Genomic DNA, 15,253 nt, shown 5'->3' with positions numbered 1-15,253 from the left:
CATCCAGTCAGCATGGTTATGTGATTTTTTTTTCCTCCCCAGCAGAGTGGCAGCCTGGGGGCATAGATGGTTGGATGTATGCAAAGCTGTAGATTGGCAAAATTGGCACAATAGAAGGACAGTGATATGAAGGATCCTCGGATGCTGATGAGAATGTGGCTGAAAGTCTTGGTCCTGAGGCCAGGGAAGGAAAGAAAAACATAGACAAGAGTGCTGATGGACCAAGAGAGTGGGAGGGGGTAGGGGAAGCCCATGTTTTGCTAAGGCTGGAAGGTGGAAAAATAAAGGAAAGAGCCTGATAGAATAAAGAGCAGAGTTTTTGGCTAGCCAATGGATTTCTGAGATTCAGAGAACAGAGATAATAGAAATAATTCTGGGGTTGGGATGTGGGAGCCATACATCATACACTGGTATGCTGAAAATGCTATGGTCATCAGATTTCTTAAACTCACTAAAATAAAGCTATCCTTGAAAATCATTTTGATAAGACCCCCAAATAGGCAAAATGTGGAAGGCATTGGCTCATCATGCAGTTAGGAGATAGGACAGCAAAAAATAGACCTTATAAAGAACAATACATGGAGACCTCACTTTGTGGGTGTCCTCTTAAGGGAATGAACTAACACAATAGCTAATTTTATATTCCAGAGTTTTGGCTTCTCTGGAAAAATAAGATGGTCCTGGCAGCACTGGGCCAGGACTCCTGTGTCACAACTGTAAGATTGCTTACCAAGTTATCTGAGTCCCTATCACTCCATATTGCTACCCCACACCTGGCTGAACATCAGTTGCTATTTATCATTATGTTCACATTATCTTTCTTAGAGTTAGGAGGAAGGTGAAGTATTTCTTATATCCAAGGCTCTTTTAAAACTAGAAAAACAAAGATGAATTAAGAAGAGTATTCCTCTGTTCTCGATATGCAAATATGTCACTGCTGAAACTATAAATTATGATGCTATTATAAAACAAATCCTTCTAGCTTTAGTCATTACATTACCCACCTGGCTCCTTATGGGCATTTGCGTTTGCAGTGATTCTTGTAATAAAATGAGAGTAGAAATACATCCGAATACATGCAAGTTTACAAAAAAAGTTTACAAAAGCATGAAAAGCAATGGTAATTTTTAGAGCAAATAATATCATTACTTTTGTTGTTGGGGTAGTCTTATCAAATCTTGAGTAATTGATAGATTCCTTCAAAGTGCTACCTAACTCAGTAGCCACTGAGGATGATTTAATGAATTGTTCCTCAGTGGCTGCAAAGTGTCGATGTAATTCCCTGAGTGTCTAGCCTCTTGGCAGCCATATATACTCATAGAAGGTGGAGCCAAGGAAAATGGGTGAAGGATCTTTAGTGTCAGAGGAGAGGAAGAGTATGAAAATGAAAGCTTTTGGCAGGTCTAATTTGCCTCTGGAGCCCAGGAAGAGAGGCGATTGCAACCTATCTCTCATTAAGGATCATGATAAAATAAACATAATCCAACCCTTAGGAGCATACTAGATTAAAATCAACATCTTGAATTAACTCAGGAGCCAAAATGGGTAGCCAGAGAGGACAAGTACTTTGATGTAATCTGGTATTTCCTTAAAGCATTATGCTCTTCTACTTTCTGCTCTACTTAGCTCTCACATTAAGCATATGGGAGCAGTCGAATATGAAGGCTCAGAGGTTGAACTGCATCTTTGGAGAGATACAGAAATAAAATGAGATTGAGATTTGGGAAATGAAAATTGTTATAATACATTGAGGGGAAAAATAATCTGAAGGCCAAGTGCTCAGTGAGTCAGAAAAAGTTTGAGTCGTAATGTTAGAGCCTGCGAACTGGAAACTAGATATGAATTCATAACCTACAAGGGTATAAATGACGGCAAGAAGTCAGTAAACAGCGTCAGTGTTATTTTGGGAGGCTGAAGGAAGGTTATGATGGACCAGGGAGCCCAAATAGCTTATGTTCTACACATCAAATTAAAGAGACAAATAGAAGACAGTTTGGTGAGGGTGACAATAAAGATTAAAGGCTGAGATGGACTGAAAAGTGAAGAAACCTTAAATAAAGCAATGTATTGCTTTGTGAAACAATGTATTACATAACAGGATAATGAGAGTTTAAAGGTATTTATTGGTTTTGAACATTACAGACAAATTATGAACATCTAACCATGTGTATAGAGATATAATAAATTGTCACAAGCACCATAGAGTTATCCAGAAGGAGCATTTTATTCGTGTCTTGCCTATCTCTTATTGCCCTGCTCTGAAAATTTTTCTGAAGGAACCATTAGACAGGATTTGCTGAGGAATGACTATGATATTTTGGCTCTTTTTCTAACTCTAACTTCTATGAATTTTACAATGCCATGAAAACACTTCTGCAAAGATTTTGGCAAAATATTTACAATCTCTTCAATAACACTGCTTATGGAATAGGAGAAATGGAAAGCCATCACTTAGTAACTGCAGAGAGACAAGCAGGAAGGAGGAGAAACAATTGCTTACTATGCTGTTTGTGATGAAAAAAAATCTGATTTTAGCTATTAAAAAGCCTGCTGAGAGCTGAGAATCGCACATGTCAGAGGAACATGCTGCTTCCCATCACCATGTAGAAGAAGTGGTACCTACAGTCTGGCTGTTGGTGTGATGAAGAACTACAGCTATAACATCAGCAGGCGTGTGACCAGCAGCTTGTGGGAGACAAGCTCTTAGGGGGATAAAAAGGAACCTGGCACAGGCCTTGGGCTTCTGGCATCACTAGCTACAGGTCTGCCAAGATGCTTTGGGAAACGTTTTAATTTAAATGCCAAGTCTATTTCAACGAAGTCTCCCTGGTTTGACCTGCTGGGAGTCCAGAGTGAGATGGATAGGTGCTCATTTTGGAGAGCATTAGGTGAATTAGATGGTGGTTTTATTAAAAAAAACATCCTGGAGGTTTAAATCTGTATTTGTCCCCCTACTCACTGGGGGAAACTCATGGGGTACGTTGCAAAGTACAGGACTCTTGTAGCATGTTACTAGTGATTAGTAAATGCGGGGAAAGGGCAGAGATACCTTCAGGCAGTTACTCAAAATATCAAATTTAGAAAACGTGAAGAACAGAGGCCCAGCATTTTTCCTTTCCTTCCCCTCAGTTTCTTCATTCGCTGGCTACATGACTGTGAATTTGATATAAAGCAGATTAAGAACCTGATTTGAATTATTTGAGTAATATTTTCTTGCAAGACTATCAAGATAGAAAAAAGTGTTTGAATAAAAACTAGAAAAAAAAAAGAAAGAAAAGAATGAGGGAATAAAAAATTAAAACATTGTGGTCCATCGACGCTAAAATATTTGTTAGTGTGTAGGCCCAAATCGTCTAGAAATGAATAAAAGCTTTTCCGATGAGTTACAAAAACATGAATCCAGAAGTTCAGAAGAATTAACACGCCCCCAAGAATAACGTGAACGTATTTGAAGTATCTTCAGAGGCAAGGGCGGGTATGTATATGTATGGAAAGCCCGTTTCCTCAGGCTACTTGGCTGTTTACTACATCACGCTAATGAAAGCAAAGTCTTTAAGTCCCCCCCCCCCCCCCAGTGGACTATCCTTTGCGCCCTTCGGGAAGTGCACGCTCGGAAAAGGAACCGCTAGCTGGACGAGAGCTGAGGTCTTGCAGAAGCGCGGGGGAGGCTGGAGCCAGGGAACCAGGGATGGGGAGGTGGGTGGGGCCAGGCTGGGTGGGGCCTCGGGTACCACCCTGCGGAGTTTGAGCCCGTCTGGCTGGAGGGATGGAGATCCTGGGAGATGTTTGTGCTGAGGGGCGGGCGGCAAGATCAGGGCTGATTCTCAGGCAGGCCACGCTACCTGAAGCATTAGCGGAGGGGAAGAAGGCAAAAGGACCAGAGAGAAGAGGGACTGGCTGCTGTGATCCGAAAAGATGAGCCTGACCTAAGGCGGGGACCCGCAGTGGGCTCGAGGAGCCCGCGTCCCCGGCGGCGGGCTCAGGAAGGACACTGGGAGGGAGGCACGACGGTGATAAATCCCCGTAGGGCGACTCCGCGGGCACAGATCCCGCTGTGCCGAGGTCCTCCGCTCCTCACCTCCCCCCTCCCCGCTCCAGCATCCTTGCAACCAGTTGAACCGATTCACAGTTCGGGAGCGCGGGCAACGGAATCGGTTTCCGTACGTGAAGTAGGGCTGGCCGGCTGGGGAGGCCCAGAGGGCTCGGCCGGAGGGCCTCTTCCCGAGCTGCGTGGGAGGCGAACGAGTCCCGCGCGCCGGCCGGGGCTGGAGGAAGGCGCGGAGGCCGGGCCCCGAGCTCCAACCCCCGCTCCGGGCCCGCGGCCTGCGCGGCGTCGCCCCTCGGGCGCCAGGCGGGGACTGACTGGCAGTTGCCGCAGCTTTAGGGGAGCCGGGGGTGCAGGGCCCGCGGCCGCCGCCGGTTGTCGTCCGCTAAGCCGGCGGCGAGGTCCCCGCGGGCGCAGGCACGACGGCGGCGACCTCGGGCGGCTCGCGGTGGGTGCCCGCGGCCTAGGGCGCGCGGCGCCGGCCCCGGCCCCGGAGCAGACCGCGGCGGGCGGGGGCGGGGGCGGGGGCGGGGTCCCGGGTGCCCCCTGGAGGCGCTGCCGCGGGCCCCGCCGCCGCTCGGGCTGCCGGGCCGCCCCTGCCCGCCGTGCGCTTCCTCTCGGCGCCGCCGCAGGCCTCGGCGGGGACCCTGCGGTGCGCGGCGCGGCTCGGCGCGCGACGGCCTCGGGGGAGCGGGGTCCGGGGAGGCTCGGCCCGCCCGCCCGCCCGCGGCCGCCGCACCCTCCGCACCCTCGGAGGCGCCTCCGCGAGGCCGCTTCCCCGCGCGCCCGCCGGAGCTGGGCACCTCGGCCCGGGGCTGGGGGCCGGTCCCCGCGCGCCGGGCGCTGCGATCGCCCCGGCGGGGGTGCCCGGGGCCCGGGGGAGGGCGCCCCGAGGCCCTCGGGCTGCAGGCGCGCCGCCTCGGGGAGGGCGCCCCGGGGCGCGGGGCGCGCCGGGCCCGCGCGGGCTATTTTTGGCGCCCGCGGCGGCTCGCGTGCGGGGCGTGTTTTCCTTCCCCAGGTCCGCGAGCCGGGCCCGCCGCCGCCGGAGCTCACTTGGTCTCTCTCTTCTCGCCCCTGCAGGAATCTGCCGACAAATCTGCCGCCACGACTTGAACCGTGCGCGAGGCGAGCTCGAAACAAACATCACAGCTAAATCAAAAAAAAAAAAAAAAGCGGAAGAAGCGGCGGAGGCGGCGGCGGCGGCGGGAGGCGGCGAGGAGGAGGGGCCGCGCGCGGCGGCCCGAGGCGGCGGCGGGGACGCGGGGACGCGGGGACGCGGGGACGCGGCTTTGTGCTGGCGGGTCGTGGGGCGCCCATGGCGGAGTGCGGCCGGGGGGGCGCCGCCGGCGGGGCCCTGCCCACCTCCCCGGGCCCGGCCCTCGGCTCCAAGGGCGCCCTGAAACCTGCAGCCGGGGAAGGCGGCGGCGGCGGCGGCGGCGGCGGCGGCGGCGGCGGGGGAGGTCGCCTCGGCCACGGGCGGGCGCGCTGTGACAGCGGCGGGGTTTCCAACGGAGACTGCAGCCTCGGCGTGTCCGGGGACGAAGCCCGAGCCAGCCCCGCCAGGGGACCCCGCGGCGCTGCGCTCGCCCCGGCCCCCGGCCCGGCCGCCTGCCCCCTCCCCCGGGAGAGCAAACCCGGCGGCCTGCCCCGCCGGAGCAGCATCATCAAGGTAGGTGGGAGAAGGGCGCTCAGCCGCCCGCCCCGCCGCCCCCGGGGTCAGCTCCCGAGAGGGGAGGGGTGGTGGAAGGACGGGGTCGTCAGCCGAGCCCCCCTGCTGACGGGAACCGCTGGTGCATGGGTGCTTGGGGTGCTGGAGCAGGGATGGGATGCAGATGCCATTCGGAAAGAGCGGGGAGGTGACCCTCGGTGTGCAGGGGGAGCCGTGCTCGGACGCTCCCGGTTGAACTTGGGGCTGTCACCTCCCCAGGACCGGCCTGGAATGACGGCCTGTCCCCGGCTGGGCAGGACATGCTCCTTCCTCTGTGGTAGCCTTGGCTGGTAACGGACTCCCTGCGAGGTGTCGATTGTACGTTAAAGACCGTGGCTATGGGAAAACATTTTCTTAAAAATCCCAGGTGGTGAACAGAGGTCATTCAGTAGGTTTCTTCTGATCAGTATCTAGTTGCCTCTTGCAAACGGCTGTACTTGGAGGGTGCAAAATCTCTGGTCACTCAGTCCGGGCGGGGGCGGGGGGCGGGGGGGGCGGGGATGGAGTAGGTCTCTGAACATAAATGAAGATTTCCGCTTTCTTAGGCTCCAAAGCACTGAGACATTACAGTTCTGCACAATTTAATCTTTTCCTTGCTGCAGTTAGGCAGGCCTCCAGTTCTGTGGAAGTTCTTTTGAGCAGTTTGCCTGGTTTTGGTATCTTTTGCATAGCGTTCCTTAGCAGAAGAAAGGCGGCGATTGTTTTGTGCATCTTAAACTCAAGAAGTGACATTAGGAACTCCCCTTGAGTTTGTGGTGGTTTCATTCTAATACTACATTTTGGTCTGCAGTGTAAAAATATTTCTCGTGACGTGGAAGTGAAAAAAAATAGTTGATCAGCTAAGAAGAGCAGAGCCTTAAGCAAGAGTAGCTCATTCTGCTTAAGTTCAGAGCGAATATGAAAACATTTCTTTCTGAAAATCAGGGGCTTACCAGGACAGTGAGCAGCAAAGCACACTGACAGGGAAGCACCCACCCTTCCTGTGACCCATGGGAGAGAAGGCGAAACAGGCCACAGTAAAGAGAATTGGCGCTGGTGGTATTTGAAATTTAATCGGACCTCCAGAAATCTTCTAAGGACTCTGTAGCGTCTCATGGCGTTATCAGCTTCTGCAGTAATCGAGTGAAATATACCACCTTCCTACTCTCTGTAACAGGCAGTTGTGAAACTGCTTTTCGCTTTGTCATCTGTTTGTACAGTTTATGTCTGGGCAAGGGCATGGGTGAAGGGCTTAAAGATCAAGTGTATTAACTGTCTGCAGTAGGCGTCGAGAATTTAAGGAAAGTAACCTATTTTTTTGCTGCATACCTGGCTTTTACAAAGTGACTTCTATTTTCTTTCACTCTGTAAGCTTATGTTTCCATGGCAGTTGCTTTCAGCTATGCGAGATAATCAATCCTGTTAACAGAGTTCTGTGTCATGTCTGTTTTTATTGGCTGCCAGGTACTTGTAGTGATATTGCATTGTGGTGTTAATGAAATTTGAGGTGAAAATTCCGGGGAAGGGACCAGCCTACCTAATTTGAATTTTCTTCCCCAATTGTATGGAGGACCTGTTTTTGCACTGTTTTTTTTTTTTTTTTTTTTTTTAATCAAGCTTTATTGGTGTCCATACTGGGATCCACAGTGTGACTTGTTTAATTGATACAGCTGTTTTAATTTTATATTCAGAATGGGAAGAAAGATGATTTGCTGATATTTCTGATATGTGGAGTTGAGACCATGTTGGTAGATATCATTTCTTCATTGAAGATTCTAGAAGCACATGGGGAAATCACTAATTATTCAACAATCACTGCTTTTGAATTTTGAAACTTTGAAAGATATCTTTGTCGTTTTTCTTTTTTCTAATGAAGGCAGCTGGTTTCTTGTTCAGAGTTGTATCCCTGGATACACACAGTCCCAGGAACATAGTAGGGGCTAAATAGATTGCTTCCTGAATGAATGGAGGCATGATAAGGAAATACATTTCTCTAAGTTCTGTTAATTTCTAAAATTGGTAATTTGGTATTTACCAGTCTCATATCTTGTTCATTTTCTTATACCTCCTAAGATGACTTGATTTACTCCTTTTTCTTTCCTCTGTGTCACTGTGTCAATGTACATTTTCTTAAACATCCTTTGAAACTATGACAATAGTGTTGAAAGTTGATCAAGCCTCGGTTATAGGAAAGGGGTATACCATATTTAAGTATGTAACTAACTTGATATGTTTCCCTTTGAATTGGTGCTTGAAGGATCAAGATTTTAGAAACTTAGTATGGTGTTTTCTACAGACATAATGGTATCAAGACAATATTTTGATAGAATAAAGGGATCTTTAACGTCACATTTCGTAAAGCAATGAATAGTGCACATTTTTGTCACATGAATGGCAGAAATTATTTCACTTTGTTAAAAAATAGTAAAAAAAAAAACAAAACAAAAAACTTAGCAGAAGCTCATGTAAAAAAGCAATAGTGCTATCTTTCTCTGGCTTCCTTATGTTCTTTTTGAATATAATGGACGAATTCAGTCAGGTGATGGCAACATAGAGGCAGGAGTAGATGGGTAAGCAAGGTGATAATTGAGGGCTTGAGAGCATGGCAGGGAGTTGCTAGCTAAGGAACAGAGGCCAATATTTAGGGGGTTGCTTTAGTTGAAATGTTGGGCTTGTGAGCTATGCCTGTTTCCTAGCTTCCATTTTCATTACCATCCTGACATTTCTCTTAGGTTGGGGATCCCCAAGTCAGAGGGAGAAATAGCAGCCCATATGTGATAAGCAGTGAGCACAGAAAGAGGATTATTGCTTAGATGCAGGACATATGCAGAAATACACTGTGGGCTGACCAGAATTATATTTCTCATTTAAAATGATTTCTTTGGAACTCCATCTGTTTTGTAAATATGGTGTTGAGTAAGAAATTGTTGTAAAACTACATTTTCTGCCAAAATAGATGCACAGAGCTGTACTAAGAGAGCTCCTTGGTTATGGTAACAGTGTGATGAAAATTCAGAGTGAGCAACCCTATAGAATCTTTTACAAATACATTGAGAAGATAAATAAATTATGGAACACATCATCAGACTTCTCTACTTTTCCTTAGCTTATTGGAAATCATGTTACACTTTTTAGATTATTTATAAAGGCCCATTACCAAATTTTGAGAGAAGGAGCCATTATATTTGTCATCTTAAGTAATCTAGTAAATGATAACATCACTTTCATTTTCTCTTTCCATATTTCATTTCATCACACCGGTACACCCCACGCTTTCTTTTGAAACAGTTAATTTGCTTAATTGTTTAGGCGACATCCACTTTTTACAAATAGTTCAATCCTTTAATTCAAAGACTTGGGCTAAAAATGTGAAGTAGCATTTTAGGCCTTTGATTTCCTTTTAATTTTACAAGTAGATGTAGTTAAAATGCCTATTAGTTTAGATGGTTTATTTTAATTTAAAGTTAATTGAATATTTTGGTCCGTATTTTTAAAAAGGCGATATAAATTGCATAAACAAAATTTACTCTTGTTGGTGTCCAGTTCTATGAGATTTGACAGACACATTCGTGTAACCACCACAATCCAAATAGAGAATAGTTTCATCACCTGCAAAAAATTCTCCGAGTCCCTTTGTAGTCTTCCCCTCTTCACATGCCCAGACTATGGCAACTACTGATCCTGGGTACTTTTTTAATGAGTAGTAACTTAGAGCCATTGCATTATTTTGGTAGTTAAAAGTAATTACAATAGATACTGTTTATTAAACACACTATGTGCAAAAGACATGAAAAGTGCTTAACATAATTCTGTGACTTGGTCCTGTCCCAGCTATGAGGGCTGAAGAAAACTAGAGTTCAGACAGGTGAACCACTTGCCTAAGGTGCCAGAGCTGTTTTTTTTTTTTTTTTTTTTAAGATTTTTATTTATTTATTCATGAGAGACACACAGAGAGAGGCAGAGACACAGGCAGAGGGAGAAGCAGGCTCAACGCAGGGAGCCCAACGTGGGACTGGACCCCAGGTCTCCAGGATCAGGCCCTGGGCTGAAGGCGGCGCTAAGTCGTTGAGCCACCCGGCTGCTCAGTTTTAAATTTTCTATACAGTTAAGGTAGCATTGGTGGCTTGGAATGCTGGATTTATTCCCTTTAAATGCAGGAGATACTGGAGGGAACCCAAAGAATATTCCTGCTGGCAGAAGAGGTCAAGGGCTAATATAGCCAGGCAACTATGGTTACCTGTTGTGGCTGCTTTACCAGAACCTCCAGCTTCATTGGGACAGTGGTTGATCTTGCCCAAGGCAGCAGCCCTTATTTTTCTTAATATCATCATTGTTGCTATCATGGTGTATAGGGGAAGCACTTTACTACCTTCATACCAACATATGTCTCTACGTCTTAATGCTAAACACCCCAAGGTGGGGATGAAGCAGACGTTTGCATATAATATACATTTAAACAAAATTAAGTTATATTTAAACAAAATAATACGGATGGGATATCATATTATATTGGACGGCGGTTTAAATAAACTAGACTCCTTGAAGGCAAAAAGTTGGGCTTTATTTATCAGTTCTGCATGGATAACAGGCACTCAATAACCATTTATTTAATTGGATCTTAAAAATAGTATCTGCATTTGGCTTTAGATTTTTTGTTTTCAGATGGAGGGAAGGAGGCGACAACTGCATGCTCAACAAACTTGTGGGCATATCATAAATAGTAAACAAACAGTAACTGGATCACAAAATGAGTTTGTCTGGATAGATAGGCAGCCTGGATCATTTAGGTCAGAGAACTGTAATGCCCAATCAGCAACTCTCCACTTCACTTTGTCCTAATGCATTTTAGGCCACATAAGATAACTTTTGAAAGGCTAGGGAGTGGTTGCTTGTCTCAGCCTACTCAAAGAACTTTTGTCACAATTCAGAGTTCCATTTCCAGGAGTAATCAGAGGGTATTAATTTTCATACCCTAAAAAAACTACTTTTCCCCTTTCTTGTTTTCCAGCCTTGCCTCAAAGCAGTTGTTTGATCTCTGTTTTTTTTTTCTTTTCTTTCACCAAATCCAAATAGACAACTGATAGGAAATCGTTTATTTTATTTTTTTTTTAATTGTTGATCTTGGTCGCTTAAGTTATTTTCTTAGAATGCTCTCTCCCAGAATCTGTTCAGTTCCTTTTATAGTTCTGTGTGCTCTGCAAGGGGTGCTAAACTAGACTGTTCTTCTTTTCTTAAATACTTAAGTTACCCACCCCTCATTATTCAACAAAATAGGGCAATGCTATTTACATCCTAAATGCAGATATAAATGAGGTATGAACATTCATAGTTTCTCTCCAGACTTTATTTTATACATATGTGTTCAAGAATAGATGCCCAAGGAGTGCCTGGGTGGCTCAGTTGTTTAAGTGTTAGACTCTTGATCTCAGCTCAGGTCCTGATCTCAGCGACATGAGTTCAAGCCCTGCATTGGGCTCTATGCCCAGCTACTTAAAAAAAAAAAAAAGTATAGATGCTTTATTCTTATTAATATTACGTTTTGGCTGTCATTAGTCATCTACTAGATCCTAGATTAGTTTAGCTACTTTCTAATTTTATATTAATGGGATTCTGTACTGCAGGGGTATTCAAATATTTTTTAATACTTCACCAGACACTGTGTGCTTGCAAGCTGCCCAAATGGCTTTTTTCTACTGATAAGAGTGATAGATCAAGATGAAGTTGTGGTTGGCATAAGAGTATTACAGTAACTCAAACAGGTCAGAACCAGGGAAGTTTCAGTAGTACCTATTTTCCTTATGTCAGAATAATTGCATAGCTTTTGAGTGGTCAAAGTATATAATTAATCATGCTGAGCTTTCATGACAATGGTGTGAGTGGTTCCAGGCTGCTGGCAAGACACTTGGCCCCTGCCTAGTTCCAAGTAGTAGAAAAGGGCAGGTGGCTAGGCACTGCTGGCCGCCTGCTTGGTCACCTGGCAATGGTAATTAGGTAAAACGTGTTCTAGCTAATACTTTCAGTTGGGCTCTACTGGGAGGTCTTGGGCTGCACTCAGGCCACATGTTGCATATCTGAATTGTTGAGGCAGAGCAATGGTAAAAAGAGAGAGTGTGGAGTTAGGTGCTTGGATCCACTCTGGCTCCCTTTCTTCTGTGTGGCCTTGGGTGAGATATTTAAGTCTGTGTGTCTAGTTACATAGTCTCTAAAATGGAAAGACCCTCCCCCCCCCATAGTGTTGTGGTGAAGATTAAATGGGGTAATATGTATATGAAATATTCCGAGCAGTGCATGGTGCCTGAGAAGCACTCGATAAGCACCACCTAGTATGTTTGTTTTTCTGATTTTTGGTTTCTCTTTCTTAGAGTTTATCCTGAGATGAGCAAACTCACTTAGCTCCATTTGAGTTGGAGATCTGCCATGCCCATTTTGGAAGTTTTGTCTTTGGAAATATGCAGAATGTACCAAGAGAGATTTATCAGACATATTCTAAAGATGCTTTCAAAAATGATGTTTTGGTGCCTTTCTAAATCTGATGCCTCACTACAACTGTGCGCATGCCTCAGTCACCCCAGCCAAGTGATCAGAGGGTACTGAACATTGGTTTCATTGAGCCAAGCACCCATATGTCTTGATTTTCCCAGAACAGTTCAGATTTACATCTTTTGTCCTGATAAAATTATTAATAGTGCCTCCTTTCACTCTCAGAGGCTTCCTGGTTTGGATGATAAATAATATGGTCACCCTGCTGATCTGCTATGCCAGAGCCCCAGGTGACTACTCTCTATGCCCAACTTAGCCTTTAGATTTATACTTCTTTCTTCTCAGCCTGGGTGCTTCCCTCCTCTGTGTCCTCTTCAAGGTCTTCCTCAGGTAGTAAGAAGCGGAATTCCTCTGATGAATTGAATTGTTCTTTCTCTGCCTTCCAACCACCACTCTGTCGGTTTCTCTATACAGCCCTGGTTCCTTCCACCTCTTCTGTAACTTTGTCTTACTCACCTTGAGCTTATGGAGACACCTAGTTTAGTGCCTTGTGGAAAGCATGTTTTTAGGTATATACTTGTTGAAAAAAATTGTGAATGGATGAATAAATAGACAGGGGTTCAAACAAAATATTATTTAGACTTCGACTATTTTTTTAAATTGAGGTGAAATTGGTATAAACATTATATTAGTGGGTGTACATCATACTAATTTGGTGTTTGTAATGTACTACAAAGTGATTATCGCAATAAGTCTAGTTGCTGTCACTCTATAGTAGGTCCCCTTTACACATTGTGCCTACCCCCCATGCGCATTCCCTCTTGATAACCACCAATCTGTTCTCCATAACTACAAGCTTTGTTTTGTAATATTTGTTCCTTTGCTCTTTGAATTTCACATGTAGGTGAAATCACATGGTAGGTATTTGCCTTTCTCTGTCTTATTTCACTTAGCATAATAGCTAAGCATAACTCAAGGTCCATCCATGTTGTCACAGATGGCAAGATTTATTTTTATGGCTGCATAGTGTTCCATTGTATAAACCATATCTTCTTTATCCATTCATCCATGAGTGGACACTTAGGTTGTTTCTGTATCTTAGCTATTGTAAATAATGCTGCTATGAACATAGGAATCCATATATATTTCAAGTTAATATTTTTGTTTTCTTTGAACAAATACCCAGAAGTGGAATTACTAGATCATATGGTAGTTGTGTTTTCAATTTTTTGAGGAACCTCCATATTGTTTTCCATAGTGGCTGCACTAATTTATATTCCTACCAACAGTATACAAGGGTTCTCTTTTCTTCACATCCTCTACCACACATGTTATGACTTGTCTCTTGATAATATTCTAACAGGTATGAGGGAATATCTCATTTTGGTTTTGTTTTGCATTTCTCTGATAATAATGATATTGATCGTCTTTTTTATGTGTGTGTTGGCCATCTGTATGTCTTCTGGCCCATTTTTTATTTGGATTTTTTTTTTACTATTGATTATATTAAGATTTTTAAAAAAATGTATTTTGGGTATTAATTCCTTATCAGATCTATCATTTGGAAATATTTTCTACTCTTTACTAGGTTGCCTTTTAAATTTGTTGATAGTTTTCTTTGCTATATAGAAGTGTTTGAGTTTGATGTAGTCCCATGTACTTATTTTTGTTTTGTGGCCTTTACTTTTGGAGTCAGATAAAAAATTAATGCCAAGACCAGTGTCAAAGAGCTTATTACTTATGTTTTCTTCTGGAAGTTTTATGATTTCAGGTCTTATATTCAAGTCTTTAGTCCATTTTGGGTTAATTTTTATGTAGGGTATAAGGTGGTGGCCTGCTTTCGTTCCTTTGCATATGACTGCCCGGTTTTTCCAGCACCATTAATGAAAAGACTAGCCTTTTCCTACTGTATGTTCTTGGTTCTTATTTTATGTGTTAATTGACTATATATATGTGTGTGTGGCTTTACTTTTGGGCTCTCTATTTTGTTCCATTGATCTCTGTGTCTGTTTTTGTGCTAGTACCCTACTGTTTTGATTATTATAGCTTTGTAGTATAGTTTGAAATCAAGGATGATACCTCTAGTTTTTCTTTCTCAAGATTGCCTTGGCCATTTGTTTGTTTTTTTGTGGTTCTACACAAATTTTAGAATTATTTGTTCTAGTTCTATGAAGAATGCCACTGGAGTTTTGATAGGGATAATAGTGAATCTATAGAATGCTTTGGGTAGTATGGACAATTTAATAATCTTTATTCTTCCAATCATTTGTGTCTTTTTCATTTCTTTCTTCAGGGCCTTATAGTTTTCAGTGTATAGAGTTTTCACCTCCTTGGTTAAATTTATTTTTAGATATTTTACTCTTTTTAATGTATTTGTAAGTGGGATTTAAAAAAAAATCTCTTTCTGATGGATTATTATCAGTCCATAGGAATGCAACAGATTTCTGTATATTGGTTTTGTATCCTGCACCTTTACTGAATTCATTTATTCTAACAGTTTTTCACTGGAGTCTTTAGGGTCATGTTATCAGTAAATTGTGCAGTTATACTTCTTCCTTTTTTTTATTTGAATGCTCTTTATTTCTTGTCTAATTTCTCTGGCTAGAATTTTTAATACTATGTTGAGTAAAAGTGGCAAGAGTAGGCATCCTTGTTTTGTTTCTCATCTTAGTAGAAAAATTCAGCTTTTCACTGTTGAGTATGAGGTTAGCTGTGGGTTTGTCATATATGGCCTTTATCATATTGAGGTACATTCCACTTACACTGACTTTGTTGAGAGTTTTTTTCATAAGTGGATATTGAGTTTTGTCAAAAGCTTTTTCTGAATTTATTAAGATGATCATATATCTTTCATTTTGTAAATGTGGAGTATCAAATTGATTGATTTATGGCTGTTGAATCATCCTTGTATCCCTGGAATAAAACTCACTTGATCATAGTATATGATCCTTTTAATACATTCTTGAATTTGGTTTGCTAATGTTTGTTGAGCAGTTTTGCATCTGTGTTAATCAGGGATATTGGCCTGTAATTTTCTTATG

General features: G+C 43.9%; 1 protein-coding gene across 3 annotated transcripts in view; it reads left to right on the top strand.

The window, feature by feature from the left end:
* The first annotated feature begins 5,360 nt into the window (after positions 1-5,360).
* The window catches only part of PLCL2 (phospholipase C like 2), a 186,916-nt gene continuing 177,023 nt past the window's right edge, over positions 5,361-15,253 (top strand). For 2 of the 3 annotated variants that reach the window (XM_055320858.1, XM_055320859.1), the window contains exon 1: positions 5,603-5,714. Coding sequence is in view for 1 of the 3 variants with exons in the window: in XM_055320857.1 (XP_055176832.1) it covers positions 5,361-5,714 (354 nt within the window). In the remaining 2 variants the exon portion in view is untranslated. Of the gene's footprint in view, positions 5,715-15,253 lie in introns of all 3 variants that reach the window. The other variant, XM_055320857.1, reaches the window with a different exon arrangement.

The sequence above is a fragment of the Nyctereutes procyonoides genome, unplaced genomic scaffold, assembly GCF_905146905.1.
Source record: "Nyctereutes procyonoides isolate TBG_1078 unplaced genomic scaffold, NYPRO_anot_genome, whole genome shotgun sequence".
NCBI lineage: Eukaryota > Metazoa > Chordata > Mammalia > Carnivora > Canidae > Nyctereutes > Nyctereutes procyonoides.
This window is presented reverse-complemented; position numbering and strand designations above follow the sequence as displayed.